Genomic DNA, 20717 nt, shown 5'->3' with positions numbered 1-20717 from the left:
AACAGCTAACTGAGCCACCCATCTTTGCTCAACAGCACCTAACTTAGCTGTAGAAAGGTGACACAGGGGGTTGTTATCTGTTATGACAGTGAACTTGGAACCTAGAAGGTAACCTCGAAATTTCTCTGAAACAGCCCATTTGAGGGCGAGGAGCTCTAGTTTCATACTGCTGTAGTTTCTGTCATTTCTTTCAGCATTCCGGAGCCTCCTACTGGCATATGCTATCACTCTCTTCCTATCTCCCTGCTGCTGGTGGAGGATGGCACCTAATCCTAGGTTACTGGCATCCGTCTCTACAATAAAAGGCTGAGTGAAATCTGCGTAACCTAACACTGGAGCACTGATCAGCTTTTCTTTCAGCTGTTCGAAAGCAGCTTGGCACGCAGCTGTCCATGAACCTTCAAACAACCGTTTTGCTTTTGCTGGGCTGTCTTCCCTAAGGCATGCATTGACTACGTCATGGAGAGGGCCAGCTCGTTTAGAAAAATCCTCAATGAACCTCCTGTAATAACTACAGAAACCAAGAAATGACCTCAGATCTTTGACTGTACTGGGGACCGGCCACTTCTTTACGGCGGCAATTTTCTCTGGATCTGTCCCTATACCCTCCCCTGAAATTTGATGCCCAAGGAACCTGACTTCCTGCTGCAGGAAGTGACACTTTTCAAGCTTTACTTTCAAACCTGTCTCTTTCAGTCGTCTTAGAGCTGTCTCAAGCCTCTCTAAATGGTCCGGGAAGGTCTGAGAGAACACAAGGATGTCATCTAAATACACTAATAGGATGTGGAACACTAAGTCGCTCATAGTCGCTTGCATAAGTCGTTGAAAAGTCGCAGGTCCATTACAGACACCAAAAGGCATTCTGAGGTACTCAAAAAGGCCAAAAGGAGTTGTAAAAGCAGTCTTAGGCCTGTCACTTTCACGAACAGCAACCTGGTGGTACCCACTTGCAAGATCAATGGTCGAGAAGAACTTTGCACCATGAAGGGCATCAAAACTCTCGTCAATGCGGGGCAAAGGAAATGCGTCACGTCTGGTTTTTGAGTTTAGTTTCCTAAAGTCAACACATAGTCGTATGTCTCCATCAGTCTTACGAACTACCACTATGGGTGAAGCGTATGAACTATTGCTCTCCTGGATGACACGCTTTCTTAAAAGCTTAGTGATGTGGTCCCTCACCTCTTTGTACAGTGTAGGTGGGATACGACGGTATGGCTCTGTAACTGGTGCGTCATCTACCAAGTTAATCTCATGCTCAACTTTATCAGTGTAGCCTAGGTCCTCATCCTTAAAAGCAAATACTTCCGAATACCTGGCTAAAAGTGCACCTAACTCTGCTTGTTGGCCCTGTGTGCCACCTATGTGTAGTTTGTCCAAAAGCAACTGAATGTCTTAGTCTGTCATCTGTCCTTCTTTTCTGCCAACAGTTACTTCCTCTGTGTCAGCGGAGATGCGTTGAAATCGCACCTCACAGGAGTCCTTGTCTACACACTCTGCCTGAGTCGGAATACCAAGCCTGGTCCTGGGGCTTAACCACACATCCTCCTCAGAGAAATTTACCACCTGCACTGGAAATAAATGTCCCTTTGATTCAACTAGAGTGGGGACAACTACCAGGCCACCTGGCAATGGTGTGTTACCTGGCTCCAACAGCATTTTAGTGCTGCCACCTGACTGAGTTTTAAGTCCCTTTACATAGACTGTAGCTATGGAAGACGCAGGCACATGTACAGCACCCCTACCAGCTACACAGACAGAAGATGACTTTGGAGTGATGTTACACTGTTGTACTTGCTGAAATGCTTCCCTCCAATCTGAATCCAACTTTCCCCCTAGAGTAGTGTCAAACTCAGCATGAACTAGTTGTCTGCATCGGCTGATGATGTTCATACCAATAAGACCTGGTGCTGCAGGCTGTGACTGCTGATGCTCTTTGACTACCAGGAAACCACATTCGGGTAAGGTTATGCCCATAGTTTCAACGTCTAACTCAAGGTAGCCCAAGTAGGGAATGTCCAACCCGTTGGCGGCAGTGATCTTAAGCCACCCGGTTGTAGGCAGCATATCCTCATCCCTCCCAAGTAAGTGCTCTCTGAAAAAAACTTCAGTAATAGTGCTGACTTGGCTTCCGGTATCCAGTAAACAGTTAGCAGTAACCCCCCCAATCTTGAGATCTACTACTGGACATTTACCTACTGCACGGTCAAGAAATCTGTCACGAATACCAGTACTGTTCTGAGAGCCTGCAGGTTTTCCTCGCATTGCCCGGCTCATGGCAATCGAGGGAGTTAGTTTTCCTGCACCCCAGCCGGTATCGGTGGATGTGTTTGCTACCTCGTGCTTCTGAGGACACTGTTTGGCAATGTGCCCCGCCCCGTTGCACTTAAAGCAAATAGGCTGACCTTCATCAGTGAACTTTGGCTTGGCTCTAGGTTTCCCAACCTTGTCATTACCCGTGTTTTCCTTCTGTAGAGCAAGACCCCGTACTGCCTCTGTTAGTTCCCCGATAGCTTTACCCTGTTCCGCCACCACTTTAAGAACATCCTGTAAAGTGACAGCCTGGCTGCCTGGTACCCCAATGGCAGAACACTGAAGATCCCTCCCCGTACTGTTACACACTACATTCTTGCTCTTTGCAACTTTAGTGCTACAGGGCTGGTCTTCTAAGGACCATAAGACAGCTTCCTCACGTACATCGAACAGGGTAGACTGGGGGTTGTCTCGTACAAACTTGCGCAACTCTCTCCGGAGTGAGGGATCTCTAACACCATCAACAAATCTGTTTCTGACAACCCGTTTTGTGTCCGGCACAGCATCAGGTGATTGCTTTACCAAAGTTCTAATAATCTGAGAGAGTGCATGTGAGTATTCTTGGAAATCTTCACCCTCTTCTTGCTTGCGTCCATAGAAAGTTTCTAACAGCTGGGACTCACTGCGTTTTTCGGTGAAAGCCTCCCTTAGGTAACTGAACAGGTCACTGGGCTGCTTAGACTCTCCACCCAACCGTAACCTAATTTCCTGTAGGGCTGCCCCCCTCAACAAAGATCGAATGAAATCTACCTGCTCTGCAGGAGTCTGATCTCTAGCTCGTAGTACACTTTCAACCTCTTCAATGAACTCATCAACTGAACGACTATCTTTGGATACCTCACCACTGAATGGTTGGATCTGACGCTCTCTGGGTACATACACATATGACTTGGTTGCCCCATTACCTAGAGTGGCAATAATTGCCATTGCTTGGTCATGGTTTTTTTTCAACTCTGAAATCTGTGCCTTGAGTTCATCTATCTGGTTGCCCTCACCCACACTCGAGGTATTGTCCTCACCATCCGAATTGTGAGCTCCACCCGCCTCCTCAGGAGGGTCTAACATTTTGACTCAGTTCACAAGTCCCTGACAGTCACTGAATGGGATGGCCGCTGCGACGATTCTTCTCCAATGGTGTCCCTCCTCGGTGCCTTGATGGGTCCTCTCCCAGATTGGTCCTGGCGCCCTCTGGATCCCGTCTGTCTGGTCTGGTCCTCCTTAGCAACCCCAGGCAGCACTCTCCGTCCGTCTCCAGGTCCACTTGGCACCACACCGCTCTTCCCCCACTGCCGTATTTTATGTAACTTTTCCAAGCCTGAGAAACTCCAAGCTAACAGACCCCACTCCTGGTACCAAAATGTGTAGCCTGGCGAAATGGAGCAGCACAGGACACGAACTTTCGTTTTTGGGTTTTTTTTATTCTGTATTAATAACTTGGGTCTAGGTTTAGGATGAAATTGTAAATACATAAAACACAGTCGATAAAATACGGCAGTGGCTTGCCCAACTCTCCTCAGAGCACATCCCTCATGCTGGATCTAGAAAATGGAGGCTGTGAAGAAAGGGGAGGTTCCTTTGGCATCACATGGCCCTACCCATAACCCCTTTCTCCTTTTTTCAAATTCTAAAGGGGAAAATGAACCGCGCCATCTAGTGGACTTAAATATTCACTGCATTTTCCCACTTGGCTACATAATTATCTGGTCATTATCTCATTGCTATTTGTAGATCTTGCTGTGTGTAAATTGGCTGCTGCATTTCGCCATATTACAAGTGGCTACACTTCATCATAAAAATACTTCATTGGCTGTTAAGTGCTTTGGAGATATCCTGAGGTTTAGAAAGGCGCTGTATAAATGTAAGTTCTTTCTTTCTTTGGTGTTGGAGGAGCAAAATGGTGCAGGACACATTCTGGAGAAAATCGTGGTGATTCCAAGGGCCAAGACCATGGAGGAACTTGATAGTGAGGATGAGAATCATAAAGTCAATTCTCCTTTATAGAGAGTCGATGGGGCTTGGTAAGGACAGAAGTGATTTCATGCATTTGTAGTTCATAGAACATAGAAAAATAGGAGCAGGAGTAGGCCATTCGGCCCTTTGAGCCTGCTCCGCCATTCAATATGATCATGGCTGATCCTCTATCTCAATACCATATTCCCGCTCTCTCCTCATACCCCTTGATGCCTTTTGTGTCTAGAAATCTATCTCCTTCTTAAATATATTCAGTGACTTGGCCTCCACAGCCTTCTGTGGTAGAGAATTTCACAGGTTCACCACCCTCTGAGTGAAGAAATTTCTCCTCATCTCAGTCCTAAATGTCCTACCCCGTATCCTGAGACTCTGACCCCTCGTTCAAGACCCCCCAGCCAGGGGAAACATTCTCCCTGCACCCAGTCTGTCTAGCCCTGTCAGAATTTTATACGTTTCAATGAGATCCCCTCTCATTCTTCTAAACTCGTGAATACAGGCCTGGTCGACCCAATCTCTCCTCATACGATAGTCCTGCCATCCCAGGAATCAGTCTGGTGAACCTTCACTGCACTCTCTCTATGGCAAGTATATCCTTTCTTAGGTAAGGAGACCAAAACTGCACACAGTACTCCAGGTGTGGTCTCACCAAGGCCCTGTACAACTGTAGTAAGACATCTTTGCTCCTGTACTCAAATCCTCTTGCAATGAAGGCCAACATACCATTTGCCTTCCTAACTGCTTGCTGCACCTGCATGTTTGCTTTCAGTGACTGGTGTACAAGGACACCCAGGTCCCTTTGTACATCAACATTTCCCAATTTATCACCATTTAAATAATACTCTGCCTTTCTGTTTTTCCTACCGAAGTGGATAACTTCACATTTATCCACATTGTACTGCATCTGCCATGTATTTGCCACTCACTTAACTTGTCTAAGTCGCCTTGAAGCCTCTTTGCATCCTCCTCACAACTCACAATCCCACCTAGTTTTGTGTCGTCAGCAAACTTGGAAATATTACATTTGGTTCCCTCATCCAAATCATTGATATGTGAATAGCTGGGGCCTAAGCACTGATCCCTGCGGTACCCCTCTAGTCACTGCCTGCCACCCCGAAAAAGACTCATTTATTCCTATTCTCTGTTTCCTGTGTTAACCAATTTTCAATCTATGCCAGCATATTACCCCCAATCCCATGTGCTTTAATTTTGCACACTAACCTCTTATGTGGGACTTTATCAAAGGCCTTCTGAAAATCCAAATACACCACATTCACTGGTTCTCTCTTATCTATTCTACCAGTTACATCCTCAAAAAACTCCAGTAGGTTTGTCAAACACGATTTCCCTTTCATAAATCCATGTTGACTTTGTCAAATCCCATTGATATTTTCTAAGTGTCCTGTTATCACATCCTTTATAATAGACTGAAGTATTTTCCCTACTACTGATGTTAGGTTAACTGGTCTGTAGTTCCCTGTTTTCCCTCTCCCTCCTTTTTTAAATAGTGGGGTTACATTTGCCACCCTCCAATCTGCAGGAACTGTTACATAATCTATAGAATTTTGGAAGATGACAACCAATGCATCCACTATTTCCATGGCTACCTCTTTTAGTACTCTGGGATGCAGATTATCAGGCCCTGGGGGTTTATCAGCTTACAGTCCCATTAATTTCTCCAGCACTATTTTTTTACTATTACAGGTAGACTATCCTTTATCCGAAAACCTCGGGACCAGCCGTGTTTCGGTTTTCGGAAAATTTCGGATTTCGGAAGGTATTTTATAAGACTGGGAAATTTGTCGGGGGTGGGTCGGCGGGAGGGTCGGCGGTGGGGGTCGGCGGGGGGGGGTCGGCAGGGGTCCGCGGGGGGGGTCGGCGGGAGTCGGCGGGGGTGGGTCGGCGGGGGTCGGGGTCGGCGGGGGTCGGGGTCGTGCGCCACTCTGGTCATGTCATGCGCACAACTTACGCTGAACGAAAAAACCTTCGGTTTTTAGAGGGTTTCGGTTTTCGGAAGTTCGGATAAAAGGTAGTCTACCTGTACTAATTTCCTTTAATTTCTCCTTCTCACTAGACCTTTGGTTCCCTAGCATTTCTGGGAAGTTATTTGTGTCCTCTTCCGTGAAGACAGAACCAAAGTAATTGTTTAATTCCTAAGCCATTTCCTTGTTCCCCATTATAAATTCTCCCGTTTCTGACTGTAAGGGACCTACATTTGTCTTCAGTAATCTTTTTCTTTTTACATACTTGTAGAAGCTTTTACAATCCGCTTTTATGTTCCTTGCAAGTTTATTCTCATATTCTATTTTTCCCCTCTTAATCAATCTCCTGGTCCTTTTTTGACTGCTCCTAATCCTCAGGCTTGCTATTTTTCTGGCAACTTTACATGACTCCTCTTTGGATCTAATACTATCCTTAATTTCTTTTGTTAGCCATGGTTGGGCCACTTTTCCTTTTGTGTTTTTGCAAAAGGAATGTATAACTGTTGCAATTCATGCATTCATTCCTTAAATGTTAGCCATTGCCTATCTACCGTTATGTCTTTTAATGAAGCTCCCCAATCTATCATAGCCAACTCACTCCTCATACCATCGTAGTTTCCTTTGTTTAGATTTAGGATCCTAGTTTCATGGATGATGCAAATTTAGAAGCTGCTAAAGTAGAACGATTGCTGAAGTAGAATATCTTGCATTTATATATCGCCTTTTACAACCTCAGGACATCCCAAAGCACTTTTCAGCCAATTAATTACTTTTGAAGTGCAGTCACTGTTGTAGTGTAGGAAATGCAGCAGCCAATTTGTGCACAGCAATGTGATGATGAGCAGATAATTTTTTTTAAGTGATGTTGGTTGAGGGATAAATATTGGCCAGGACATCGGGGAGAACTTCCATGCTTTTCTTTAAAATTGTGTCATGGGGTCTTTTATGTCCACCTAGGAGAGCAGACGGGCCTCAATTTAAGGTCTCTCACTTTGAGTTAAAGTGGCGGAACTGTTAAACCCTTGACCCTGCATCGGCATCAGTGACAAGAATGACCATTATAGGGTGAAGGAAGGGGATGTAGACAGTCATGCTGGCATATAGCCCCTGCTGTCCACTGTGTCTGGCCCATTGGGCTCCTATCGTAAAAGAAACACCCTTAAGACACCACTAGTAGTTGAGACTTAAGAGACCAGGAGATTCTAGTTTTGAGGCCCTGTCTGTGCTGAATTAGCTCTCCAATGGGGCAATAGTAGGGACATTATCATTGGTCTAAATGTCCAAGATTAGGGAGGAGAAAAACTCACCATGGTTCCAACTTCTAATTGATAAAGCCCCTGTTCCCCCTCCCTGTAAGTGCATGAGTGTGGATGCCAGATAAGAATAGGACCAATGTTCCCTCTAAGCTGGGCGGCCATGGGAAAGCTCCTGCGCAGGCCGCTCATGACTTTTCCATTGTAAATACTGCACATGCACAGAAATTTAAAGGGACCTCACATTAAAAAAGACTGGCCGTGCAGGACCAAGTGCAGCTTACAAGGAACATTGGGCCAGAAATTCGTGACCAAATGCGTGAGTACGGTCGGGGTACTCACGCATCTGGCCGTTGGAAATGCCGGCGTTCAGCATGCACAGCGCATGCGGGGAACGCCGGCATTTCCAGTCCTCGGAACGAAGGGGTTCATAGGCACAGCGCGTGCGACTGCACAGGCAGCGCTTGCGCAGTGAACTTTGTAGATTTCATTCATGGATTCAGTGAGGGTAAGTCCTTACAAGTTACACTTGAAAAAAGCAGGTGTAAAGTTGTTCCAAGGCTGCGGAGGAGGATATATTTTATCGTGGAGCTTCTGAAAGACAATATTTTTGTTTGGGAAAGGGAGGGAAGTTAGTTTAAGAAATTTTAAGTAAGTTTTAAAGTTTAAATTTTTTTTTTTTAAACGGGTTTTCAGAACGGTAGGTAGAAGGAGCAATTGTGGCTGTGTGAATGGAATGTGAAAATGAGTGTTCTAAAATGAGTAATGTAACATTTCCAGCACTTTTAAGAAAGAAACTTTTCATCAGTAATAAGTAATTATGTATGTATGTCCGCCCGCATATATTCCTTTACGTATATGTATGTATGTTTTATATTCCTTTACTAATGTGTATGAATGTATGTTTTTAATTATGATTTTCCAATAAGTTACTTTCTCTGAAAGTCATAATTAAATAATACATTCATACACATAAGTAAAGGAATATATACATAACACGCAAAGGAATATATACAGACATACATACTTTCAGAAGCTCCACGATAAGAAATATCTTCCTCCGCAGCCTCTGGAGCAACTGTACCCATGCTTTTTTCATGTGTAAGTTGTAAGGACTTGACCTCACTGAAAGCATGAATGAAAGCGGCGAATTTTACTGCGCACGCGTTCTGCCTCTGAACCCCTTCGTTCAGACAGGAAATGCCGGTTTTCCCCGCATGCGCTGTGCATGCTGAAAACCGGCATTTCCTCCGGCCAGACGCGCAAGTACCCCGACCGTACTCGCGCATTTGGAAGGGAATTACTGGGCCAACATTTTACATGTCAATAAAATGAAAAATTTAACAATTGCACGATTTGCCCCCTCGCATCTGCGACTGAGGGTCCAAGGAGGTGCATTGTGCAAGAGGTCATCGTCGTACATATCCTCACACTGTTCCCTTTCGGGAACTGTATGAAGTGGTGGAAGGATTTATGGCCGTGATTAACGCTCATTCCGTGACCGTAACCATCTTTGAACCAGCCATTAGGGTGGTTAGTCCTATGGTGTGAGGGTTTTACGGGCTCCCACAACCCATCTGAGGGGGGGGGCCACCCACACCCACGGACGCAAGTATCCCGCTGGATGTCCACCCAGAATTTATAGTTGGAGCTCCGACTCCACTTGCCGGGACTGTCTGGAGTGGGGTTCGAAACCCTACTCCTTCTGGCCCAGCGGCGGGGATGCTTACTGCTACGCAAAAGGCCCACTCCGCACAAAAGGTGACACCCATACGTTTCCTGCGCCTTTTCCCTCCCCGTGACTGGAGCCCTATGCTGCCACTTGAAAGACCAAGCTATCATCTGCCCTTTTTGCGGCGCCTTTGACTTCTCATTACCAATGATGAGCAGGCGCTGCGCCTCCACCTCCTTGAGGAGATTGCTGAGGTCATCATCAGTTCAATTGTGAGTTCTTTTAATGCCGTGAATTGTGCTCATTCCAGCCATTTCACGTTGCTAATCGGATTGGGCCTTTGGCATAGCGGTAGGATCCCCGCCGCTGGGCCAGATCAGGGTAGGGTTTCGAAACCCGCTCCAGACAGTCCCGGCAAGTGGAGTCGGAGCGCCGGCTCTAAATTCTGGGTTGACATCCAGTGGGATATTTGCGTCCGTGGGTGTGGGTGGCCCCCCCCTCCTTGTATAGCTTGTGGGAGCCCGTAAAACCCTCCCACCATAGGACTAACCGCCCTAACGGCTGGTTCAAAGATGGTTACGGTCATGGAATGAGCGTTAATCATGGCCATAAATCCTTCCACCACTTCATACAGTTCCCCAAAGGGAACAGTGTGAAGACACGTATGACGACGACATTGCTAAATAAATAAATGGAATTAAAAAAATTCTTTTAGGGCTTTTAAAAGTCTTTAAATTGCTTTAATTCTGTTTAAAACTACTTCAGATTCTTCAAAATAATGTAAACATTTTTAAAAGTTTATAAAAGTTACCAAAATCTTCAAAAAACTTCCAAAAACCTATTTAAACTGCTGCTTTGCATGTAAAAATGCTTAGCAGCTTGGCAGAAACATTGGGGGCGTGTCCTGTGAAACTGAGACCTCAAGGGGCGTGTCTCAGTTGCACAGCGCGCTACAGGCTTCGTGCTGGCTGCACTCCTGGGCGGCGTGACGTCATACGCTGCCCGGGATTCTTCTTTTTGAAACACAAATTCCAGGCGTCCCTGGAGGTGATCAGCAGGCGCGTCGGGTAAGTGCAAATCGGGACCTTGCACGCGCGGCAAGCCCCGTTCACGAATTTCTGGCCCATTGAAAAGGACTCGACAATCTTTTCTCCCCTTGTCCAGTCTCTTCCCACCTACATCTGTGACTCTTCCGACGCCCTCCGCCACTTTAAGTTTCCAGTTTCCTGGCCCTAACCGGCTGCTTTTCACCATGGACGTCTAATCTCTCTACACCTCTATCCCCTACCAGGACAGCCTGAGGGCGCTCTGCTTCTTAACTTGTTCTCACATTGAACAACTTCTCCTTTGACTCCACTCACTTCCTCCAAATAAAAGGTGTTGCTATGGGAACCCATATGGGTCCTAGCTATGATAGCAAAATACTGCGGATGTTGGAAATCCGAAATAACAACAGAAAATGCTGGAAAAACTCAGGTCAGGCAACATCCGTGGACAGAAATTTGAGTTGACGTTTCGGGTCGAACCCTTCTTCAAAACTGGAAAGAAAAGATAGATCGGAGGCAGGGCTGCGATCGGACAAAAGAATAAAAGAAACACCCTATCATCCCAAACAGCCCTTCCCCTGGCACCTTCCCGTGCAAGCGGAGGAGATGTAACACCTGCCCTTATACCTCCCCCCTTCCCACTGTCCAGGGCCCCAAACACCCCTTCCAGGTGAAACAGCGATTTATTTGTACTTCACGCAATCTAGTATACTGTATTCGCTGCTCACGATGCGGTCTCCTCTACATTGGGGAGACCAAATGCAGATTGGGTGACCGCTTTGCGGAACACCTCCGTTCAGTCCGTAAGGGTGACCGCGAGCTTCCGGTCGCCTGTCATTTTAATTCAACGCTCCATTCCCACTCGGACCTCACCGTCCTTGGCCTCTTGTATTGTTCCACGGAAGCTCAACGTAAACTCGAGGAACAGCACCTCATCTTCCGATTAGGCACTCTGCAGCCTTCCGGACTCAATATCGAGTTCAACAATTTCAGATCATAGCCTCGGCCCCCATTTCATTATTTCTTGTAATTTTTCCACTCGCTCTCACACCTGGCAGCTATCCCTTGCCCTGCCAGTACACTTTACACCCAATCTCAGCCTATTACCATCTCGTCTAGCTTCTAATACCTTTTATTGTCTCTTTTTTACTTCTTTTGTTTCTTTTATTCTTTTGTCCGATCGCAGCCCTGCCTCCGCTCTATCTTTTCTTTCCAGTTTTGAAGAAGGGTTCAACCCGAAACGTCAACTCAAATTTCTGTCCACAGATGTTGCCTGGCCTGCTGAGTTTTTCCAGCATTTTCTGTTGTTATTTTGGGTCCTAGCTATGCCTGTCTTTTCATGAGCTATGTGGAACATTCTTTGTTCCAGTCCTACTCGGGTCGCCTCCCTCACCTCTTTTTCCAGTACATTGATGACTGTATCAGTGCCACTTCCTGCTCCAGCCCTGAACTGAAAAATTAATCAACTTTGCTTCCAATTTCCACCCTTCCCTCACCGACTTTTCATTTCCCTTTCTGAACTTCTGGGGATAGGCACTCAACCAATATCCACTATAAGCCCACCGACTCCCACAGCTACCTTGACCACACTTCTTTCCACACTGCTTCCTTATAAGGACTCTATTCCATTCTCCCAGCATCTCCGTCTCCGTTGCATCTGTTTGGACGATGCCACTTTCCATACTAGTGCTTCCGATATGTCTTCCTTTTTCCTTAACCGAGGATTCCCCTTCTCCGTGTCTGTTCCATTGCCTGCACATCTGCTCTCATCCCTTCTCCTCCCTCCCAGAACCACGTATAGGGGTCCCTTTTCCTCACCTTCCACCCCACCAGCCTCCACATTCAATGGATCATCCTCCATCATGATCCCACCACCAAGCACATCTTTCCCACCCTCACCTTTCAGCATTCCAAAAGGGACCATTCCCACTGAGACACCCTGCTCCACTCCTCTATCACCCCCAACACCCCCTCCCCTTCCCATGGCACCTTCCTGTGCAAGCGCAGAAGATGCAACACCTGCCCTTTTACCTCTTCCCTTCCCACTGTCCAGGGCCCCAAGCAATTTTTCCAGGCGAAACTGCAATTTACTTGTACTTTCAATTTGGTACACTGTGTTCGCTGCTGATGATGTGGTCTCCTCTACATTGGGGAGACCAAAAACAGATTGGGTGACCGCTTTGCGGAACACCTCCGTTTCGTCCACAAGCATGACCCTGAGCTTCTGGTTGCCTGTCACTTTAATTCTCCACCCCACTTTGACCTCCGCCTCCTACATTGTTCCAATGAAGCTCAATATAAGCTCGAGGAACAGCACCTCATCTTTCGATTAGGCATTTTGCAGCCTTCCGGACTCAACATTGAGTTCAACAATTCCATATCATAACCTCTGCCCCCATTTTTTTTTTGGACAGCAGCTGTTGGTGATGATTCTGCTATTCCCATTTGCACCCACTCTAGACCCATCTTTAGTTTCTTTACTTGTTCCAGTACCACCCCCTTTTGCCTTGCACCATCACCTCTTTTGTCATTTAATCTCTCCTGCCTTCGACCTTATAGAAGATAGGAGCAGGAGTAGGCCATTCGGCCCCTCGAGCCTGCTCCGCCATTCAATGAGATCATGGCTGATCACAGAGCTTCCCATCCACTTTCCCTGCCTCTGCACTTGCTTAAAGCCAGTTACTTTTTCCAGTTCTGACAAAAGGTTATTGACCTGAAATGTTAACTGTTTCTCTCTCCACAGATTCTGTCTGACCTGCTGAGTATTTCCAGCAGTTTCTGTTTTTATTTCAGATTTCCAGCATTCACAGTATTTTGTTTTTGTAAGAATAGGATCAGGCTTGGATCTGATGTCTCTAATGGCCAAATAACCTGCCAGAACTCACCTTTAAGACCACTTGAGTGATGTAATGGAGGACAACCTTGAAATCATGCCCCAGCAAGGAGTCAATGCCTTCAAAGGAGGGCAGAAAATTCACAAAAGAACTCTCCATCAACACAAACAGAATACCATTATCCTCTTCAGTCAATCTTTGGCGTAGATACAAACTCTGCTGGGCTGGATATCATACTGGGAATAAGACTCAAAATCTGCAAATGATTGCTGTACAACTGGCCACCATGAGAAAACTTAAATTCTTAACCAGGCAAATGGACACAGGAGGATCCCTAAAGTTGTCATCTGGCACCCATGTCCAGAATCCATTCTACTGCAGTAATTTTGCTGTGTTAACCATTGTGGGCTTAATCCTTGCTCTACCTGAACAGTGTGTTTGAATTGCAGCTACACCAGCTTACTTAACAATGTACTTTTGTGTCTCAGTGATCAGCACAGGACTACACTTAAGGTGCAGCCTGGCCTATACAGTATGAACAGCTGACTTGTATTCTACTGTTCGCTATATAGGTCACCATTCTATTTGCTTTGTTGTTTAATGCTCTGCTTTGATTGAACATGTTGAATGTGAGTTCCACTAAAACCCCCAGATCACAACATTTAACTGTTTCAACAGCATTCATGGAGTACTTGTATCACCCATTTCCCCCTCCTATGTGCAGTACTTCACACTTGCCCACATTACATTTCATCTGCCAATGCTCTGTCCATTTATATATTTTGCTCAATTCATTTTCTAATTCCCAGGCTGTCTCCTCAGATTATTCTATTTTGGTATTGTCTGCAAATTTGATCAGTTTTCACTGAGCCTCTAAATCCAAGTTGTTAATGTAACTTCAGCCCTGGAGCACCCCATTCAGCAATTCTCCCGCTCCATCACTTAATATAACTCCTCCATTATACCTGCCTCTTCCTATCTGAACTTTTTATCCAGGAGCCCACTACTTTAAATGTAATGTAGCAATCTTACATATGGAACTTTGTGAAAAGATTTTTTCGGGGAAATCTGCACCACGTCCAGTTGAGAAGTCAGGGAGGTTGGTTAGGCACGATCCTCCCCCTTCGCAATTCATGCTGACTGCTGTTTACTGGGTTACCATGCAAGCAATCCTAGAGTTTGTTCCTGAGAACAGATTCGATTTTACCTGGAAACGGTTAGCTGTTGTTGCTTGTATCTGTTTTGTTTCTCTCAAGATTTCCAGGATGATTGTTAATGTAACCGTCTAAACATCGATAGTCTCAAACTGAACTCTTCCAGCAGCTTGATATAAACCTCATTATGTTGTTAAATTATTTCACAAGGTTTCTGATGCTGAATAATGTAAACAAAGACTAAAGTGAAGAACACACAGGACATCTTTATTAGTTTTTACCGAATTAAATGAAAAACTTTGACATTGATGTATTTTTAAAAGTGAAAAATTGCACCAGAGTCCTCCTCCAAGGATTAAGGCTAAAATAATGTTTTTCTCCAAGTATGAACACTGAAACTTGAATCATAGTTGTCGCATCTTATAATGCAGCACTGCTAAATTAAGTGACATAGTAGCTTAATATTGCTCATTCATAAATATCTGTTGTCTTAAGGAGTTACTGTTAAATAGATATTGCAACCAGGTTATGAAGTGTAGTGCCGGACGTTAATTGAGGCATCACTGCAGTAATAGGTTAAGATGATGCTTTTTCTGTGCATAAACAATCGCAGGAATACCTAATTTTAATATTCAATTATTGCTGTTTCAAAAACTGAAATACACTGAAGTACTGGGAAGTATTACAGTGCAAGAATGGTATAGCTATTCGTTACACAATTCACCAAATGGTAAAGCTCATCAGATGTCCCAAATGAAATGATTAACCTTTTGTCTACAAATGCAACATACTTTCACTTATAAAATAACCCAATAAGCCCTTTTGTTTAAAACTATATAATAAATCGAGTTCTCTGAGGTCCATTGCACAAATTAAAACACAATAATAAAAGGCAACAAAGCAGGCTGCATACATTTACATTAAAGATGCACATGTAGTATTCTACTATTATAGTATTTTAGGGAAATAATTCTCATCAATGGAGATCACATTTTCCTTGAAGTACTTTTGTGACTAATTTCCTTATGACTATACACGCAAGTAATTTCTGTTGGCTTGTGTCCCTTCCAGTACAATGCCCCCTCATTAGTGTCCATTTAGTGTTCTGACTTTTTGTACATGATAGGAATCAGTAATTCATTATTTTCTTTATGCATCACAATCATTTTTTCAGAAAGATACACAAATCACAGAATAGTGTTTTGATCACAATTAAGTTAAATAGTTGGGCACTTACATATTAAGACAAACTGTATATTTTCTCAACTGTAGTTAACTACAGGTATAATCACAGATTAACTTAAGTCTTTGTTGTTTCTTTTTTTTTAGAAACATTCAAATTCTAAACAGCAAATCAAAATGACAAGAATGTTACTTCCTACTATGATAAAAATATATAAAAAATAATTTTAAACCTTGGGTACAACAATAAAGTCAAAGCATACAATCTGAGCGAACATTAGTTTTAAACAGATACACATATTACTGTGGAAAGTACTTCTTAGTTAATTTGTTTAACTTAACCTTAAACAAGTTAATTGTAGCTCATAAATGCCAAGGCACCACCATTACTAGTTGGTGAGTATGTCCTCCTTTCACACAAAAGATTAAGGACCACTGTAGCTTTATATTCAAACCCAATAACCATTAGATGGTTCAAGTATCTCCCGTAACAAAACAACTAAGTTTTACCTATTCAGATTGAAAAACTGCATGCTATTTTACAGACTGAAGATAAATACACAGGTCAGGGCTATTGCAGCCTACTTGATAATTGTACATCAATGCAAAAAAAAAAACTTGAGAAATTACTTAGTGCAAAACTTCCCCTTCCAAACAGAACTCAAATTAGTGAGCAGCTGGTGAACATGAAACGACTGCCTGATTTAATTTGTATCAAGAGGAACGGCCATGGTTGAGTGATTGGTCTGGTTAAAGACAATGATCCATCTGCCACTTCAAACCATGGCGCCCTTGCTGCCACTTCTCGACTCTGTCCATACGTTAACTGTAAAAACAGAATAATGGGCAGTTTGAGATCTGCATTTCATCCTATCCAGATCTCGTTATAATTGTTGAGAAGCGGTAAAAATCAGTGCTCATTTTCCGCTCAGCACTCCAGTTTTACTTTCTCTAATGAGTTGCTTATTTTCCCTAAAGTCTTTTTGATGCGTAATGCAGTGAGCCGTGCAGAGGGATTTTGGTACCAACACTCCTTCATCAGCTTGGCGAGAGCAGACAGGGTCTGAAACAAATGAATGTGAGTAATGGTATATAATACAAGTTTTTAACCACAAAACAAAGACACAAGTCACTTTAAAAAAAAAACGAAATCGTATTCTAAATTTACAGTACTCTATGTACACATTACATTTTTGTGTATCAAAGCAGTGTCAGTCTTCACATCGTCTTCACTTGGAAAGTTAAAAAGGCTCTCTCGTTTCCTGCTTTTTCTTTTACATTTCCAAGTCACCTCACCTTAGCTGAAGGAACTGTATTTGGAGCGCGAGCGGCAGCAGGAGCACTTGCAGCATGAGTAGCAGCACGTGTACTTGGACTGCGAGCAGGAGGAATTGTATTTGGATGCAGCTCGATAAAGCTATGGCTTCTTCCTACAATGTACATAATATAAATACGTATTATTTTTAAAAATAGTTAAAGCCCTGGTTGAAGTCATGAATGATATCCTTTTGGACTGTGATTATGGTCTGTTATCGCTGGTGGAGGATGGCTGGAAGAAGGTAACTACTGGACAGCAGATTTTGGGGGTGGGGGTCGGGAGACTTGGATTGGAACTCAAGAGAGGGGTGTCAGGAGGCAGATTGGAGCTCAGGTGACAGGACTGGTGGTCAGGAGCTCAGAGAGAGGGAGTGAGGCAGACTATGGAATGGGGGGGTCGGGAAATTAGGGCTTGGGCGGAGGAAGAGAGGGAGACTAGGGATCGGGTGGATAGGAATGGGGTGGGCGTGGGATCCAACATCTCCTACAGAGCTGGGAGCAGCAGCAGCAACGTGGTGAGTGGGGAGTGGGAGCGGCGTTGAGAGTGATGCGGGGGGGGGGTGGGGGGGGGGGGGCGGGGGGGGAAGGCGAGTGAAACCTGGGGACCTAACAGTGGGCCACATGCTCCACCTAGTTTTTCACGCATTTTGCAGAAGGGTCCTAAAAAAGGCACAGGACCAATGTTCTTCTTATTTTTGTTTTCGTGCGTGGTCCCTTTAAATTGCTTCACAGCCCATTCAAATTTTGCACACGTGCAGTTTTTACAATGCAAAAGCCAGTGAGCAGTCTGTGCGGGACCTCAGACACTGTGCATCCATGCGGCCGCACGGATTAGAGGGGACATTGCACATGATCCTTCTTTGTATATTTAAATTGACCCAACGCTGATTTCAGGCGGCTGCCAGGAACGTCTAAAAATAGTGAGGACCAATATGGCGATAGCCGTGCCGCTGGCGCAAGAACTTGTGCCCAGAAATTAGTATACATTGCACACATTTTACACCCAAACAACAGGCAAAATGCACACCAATTTCTACCCCGTTGCATCCAAATAACTTTTGCTGAATGTAGCCCACTCCAAGTGCCAGGATCAGGCCCACCATATAAATGGAGTTTGACACCCCTGCTCTTATCTATACCAATGAATATTTTCTGTAATAGCTTGTCCTCTTGCTCCATCGTTGGCTCCTTTCTTTTACTTGTCTGCATGGTCCATGCATGCTCATGATACCCAGCTCTACCTCTGTGCCACAATCCTTTATTCCTCAACCACCACTGTGCTATCTGGCTGATCAGCTGACACCAAATCCTGGATGAGTAAGAACTTCTTTCACCTTAGTCCCAAACACTTCCTCTTCCAACGGTGCACAACCTTGGTGGCATTTAACTCGAAGCTGAGCATCAAAGCCCACATGCTAGCCATCACCAAAACTACCTATTTCCACCCATACATCGTTGCCCACCTTGGCCCCTAACTAACCCCTGCTGTTACTAAAACATGTATTCAACAGTTGGTCACTTCCAGATGCAAGTATTCCAGTGCTCTACTCCAGAGTTCCACCCTTTACACCGGATATGCCAAAACTCCACTGTCCAAATCCCGTTCAGCAATCACCACTGTCCTTGACAACCTTAACTGGTTCCCTGTCTTTCAACATATCGATGTCAAAATCCTTGTCCTCATCTATAAATCTCTCCATGGCATTGCCCTTCTCTACTTTTACAACCTCCTTTAGTCCCATGTTCCTCCACACACTGTCTGTTCTTCCAACTCTGGAATCCTTTGCATCCTCCTCCCTCCACTTCACTAATGGCCAGAGCTTTTAGCCATCTTGGCCCACACTCTCAGTTCTCCTAAAAACCCACTGCCTCTCTGCCCTCCTTCAAAATCTTCCTGAAAACCTACTTCTTTAATCTTGAATTTGCCCTCAATCCCTAATCCTTCTCACCATTGTTTGATTTCTGGTAATTTTTACCTCTGTGAAGCACTTCTATTACATGTTAAAGGTGCGATATACAAGTTCAATTTATCATTTTTAGAACTTTTGAGGGGCAAAAGTAATGTTTGGAATGAAAGGGGAAACAAAATTCAATAGGCAAAATATTTATTTATAAGTCTCAGTAGAACTGCAGGCATGATTCAACTAAGATGGGAGTACCAGATGACAGAAGGGCAACAGTGAGATATACAGGAAACTTTCGATTTACCGGCACCTAAATAACCGGAAATCTCGGTTAACCGGCAAAATTCAGGAATAGGTTCAGGTAAGTTTTACTTCATATTGTACTTGCCTTCCTTGATCTGTTGCTGTGCAAGGGTGTGGCTGCAGCTGTTGCTAAGCTACAGAGACGCTTGGAACTTGTGGCCATTGTTCTGCACCTAACAGGGTTTGTTGCTTTATACGGAGCTCTCAGCTCTCCGTATCTTTTACTATAGCTCTTGGTTATCCGGAATTTTTGATGAACCAGCACCATGTCGGTCCCGTCAGTGCTGGATAAAAAAAAGTTTCCTGTAAAACTTTCCATGCCACCTAGAACACCACTTACTTCATTGGCACAGATAGAATGGGGAAAGGCAGTACACAATTAAAAAGACCCTCCAGGTTGGCTGACCTTGAAGCTAAATTCTCCAATCCCAGGCTCCCAACAGGATGCCATGCTTAAAGCTAACCCATCTTGGAGATAGGGCTACAACACTAGCAGTGATTCTCTGACCCATGCTCCCTTTGAGCACAGGTTCCCACTGGGATTGGTTAGTTTACACTAGAACGTCAAATGAGACAGGACTGGTTTACAGAGCGCCAATTTGTGGCAGGCTACTGCACGAGAGGCAGATATGAGAGTCAGAAGAGCCCAGCAGAGAGCAGATAGATTGGAGGATCCCAAACTATTTTTTCTGCTGCACCCCTTCAGAAATTCATGTTCTGTGTTCTCTTTGTAAGAAACAGTATATCTGCATAATTAATGTTAGTGTAGATTAAGCTGGTAACCCAGAATACTTCAGCAGCTTTGTCACTTTAGCTGATTTAATTCTGCCTCCTTACACTTTTGGGTTTTAATATAAAGTCCAATCATATCATTAGAACTCACTGGCCGAGGATTCCTCGGACCTGCTCCCATTTCATAGATCTGAGAAATGTCCGGGCCACAATGTCACGCGTCCTCCTCTTAGACACAGATCAAAGGCAGCTGATTCAAAATAAAAACATAAACATAGAAGATAGGAGCAGGAGTAGGCCATTCGGCCCCTCAAGCCCGCTCCGCCATTTAATGAGATCATGGCTGATCATCCAAACTTAGTACCCTGTCCCTGCTTTCTCCCCATATCCCTTTAGCCTCAAGAAATATATCCAACTCCTTCTTGAATATATTTAATGAATTGGCCTCAACTGCCCTGTGTGGCAGAGAATTCCACAGGTTCACCACTCTCTGGGTGAAGAAATTCCTCCTCATCTCAGTCCTAAATGGCTTACCCCTTATCCTTAGACTGCGACCCCTGGTTCTGGACTCCCCCGCCATCGGGAACATCCTTCCTGCATCTAGTCTGTCTAGTCCTGTTAGAATTTTATAAGTTTCAATGAGATCCCCTCTCATTCTTCTAAACTCTAGCGAATATAAGCCTAATCGACCCAATCTCTCTTCATACGTCATTCTTGCCATCCCGGGTATCAGTCTGGTGAATCTTCGCTGCACTCCCTCCATGGCAAGAACATCCCTCCTCAGATAAGGCGACCAAAACTGCACACAATACTCAAGGTGTGGTCTCACCAAGGCCCTGTACAACTGCAGCACGACATCCTTGCTCCTGTACTTGAATCCTCTCGCTATGAAGGCCAACATACCATTTGCCTTCTGCACCTGCATGCTTACCTTCAGCGACTGGTGCACAAGGACACCCAGGACTCTTTGCACTTCCCCTTTTCCCAATCTATTGCCGTTCAGGTAATAATCTGTCTTCCTGTTTTTGCCACTGAAGTGGATAACCTTGCATTTATCCAC

The 20717-nt window shown here is 44.6% G+C and overlaps 1 protein-coding gene and 1 long non-coding RNA gene across 7 annotated transcripts in view; one reads left to right on the top strand and one right to left on the bottom strand.

Moving 5' to 3' along the window:
• Positions 1 to 14465: 14465 nt before the first annotated feature.
• LOC147115084 (activin receptor type-1-like) overlaps positions 14466 to 20717 on the bottom strand; it is a 268348-nt gene continuing 262096 nt past the window's right edge. For 5 of the 6 annotated variants that reach the window (XM_085993344.1, XM_085993342.1, XM_085993347.1 and 2 more), the window contains one exon: positions 14466 to 16464. In XM_085993344.1, the coding sequence (XP_085849470.1) occupies positions 16330 to 16464 (135 nt within the window). In that variant the 3' untranslated portion in view covers positions 14466 to 16329. The other variant, XM_085993346.1, reaches the window with a different exon arrangement.
• The window catches only part of LOC147115085 (uncharacterized), a 28000-nt gene continuing 23596 nt past the window's right edge, over positions 16314 to 20717 (top strand). Inside the window, exon 1 of the long non-coding RNA XR_015079047.1 lies at positions 16314 to 16479. This is a non-coding gene — a long non-coding RNA (uncharacterized LOC147115085). The remainder of the gene's footprint in view (positions 16480 to 20717) is intronic.

The sequence above is a fragment of the Somniosus microcephalus genome, chromosome 7 (assembly GCF_052327205.1).
Source record: "Somniosus microcephalus isolate GS21.2 chromosome 7, FLI_Smic_1.0, whole genome shotgun sequence".
NCBI lineage: Eukaryota > Metazoa > Chordata > Chondrichthyes > Squaliformes > Somniosidae > Somniosus > Somniosus microcephalus.
Note: the sequence above shows the minus strand (reverse complement) of the source record. Positions and strands in the feature narration are given on the sequence as shown.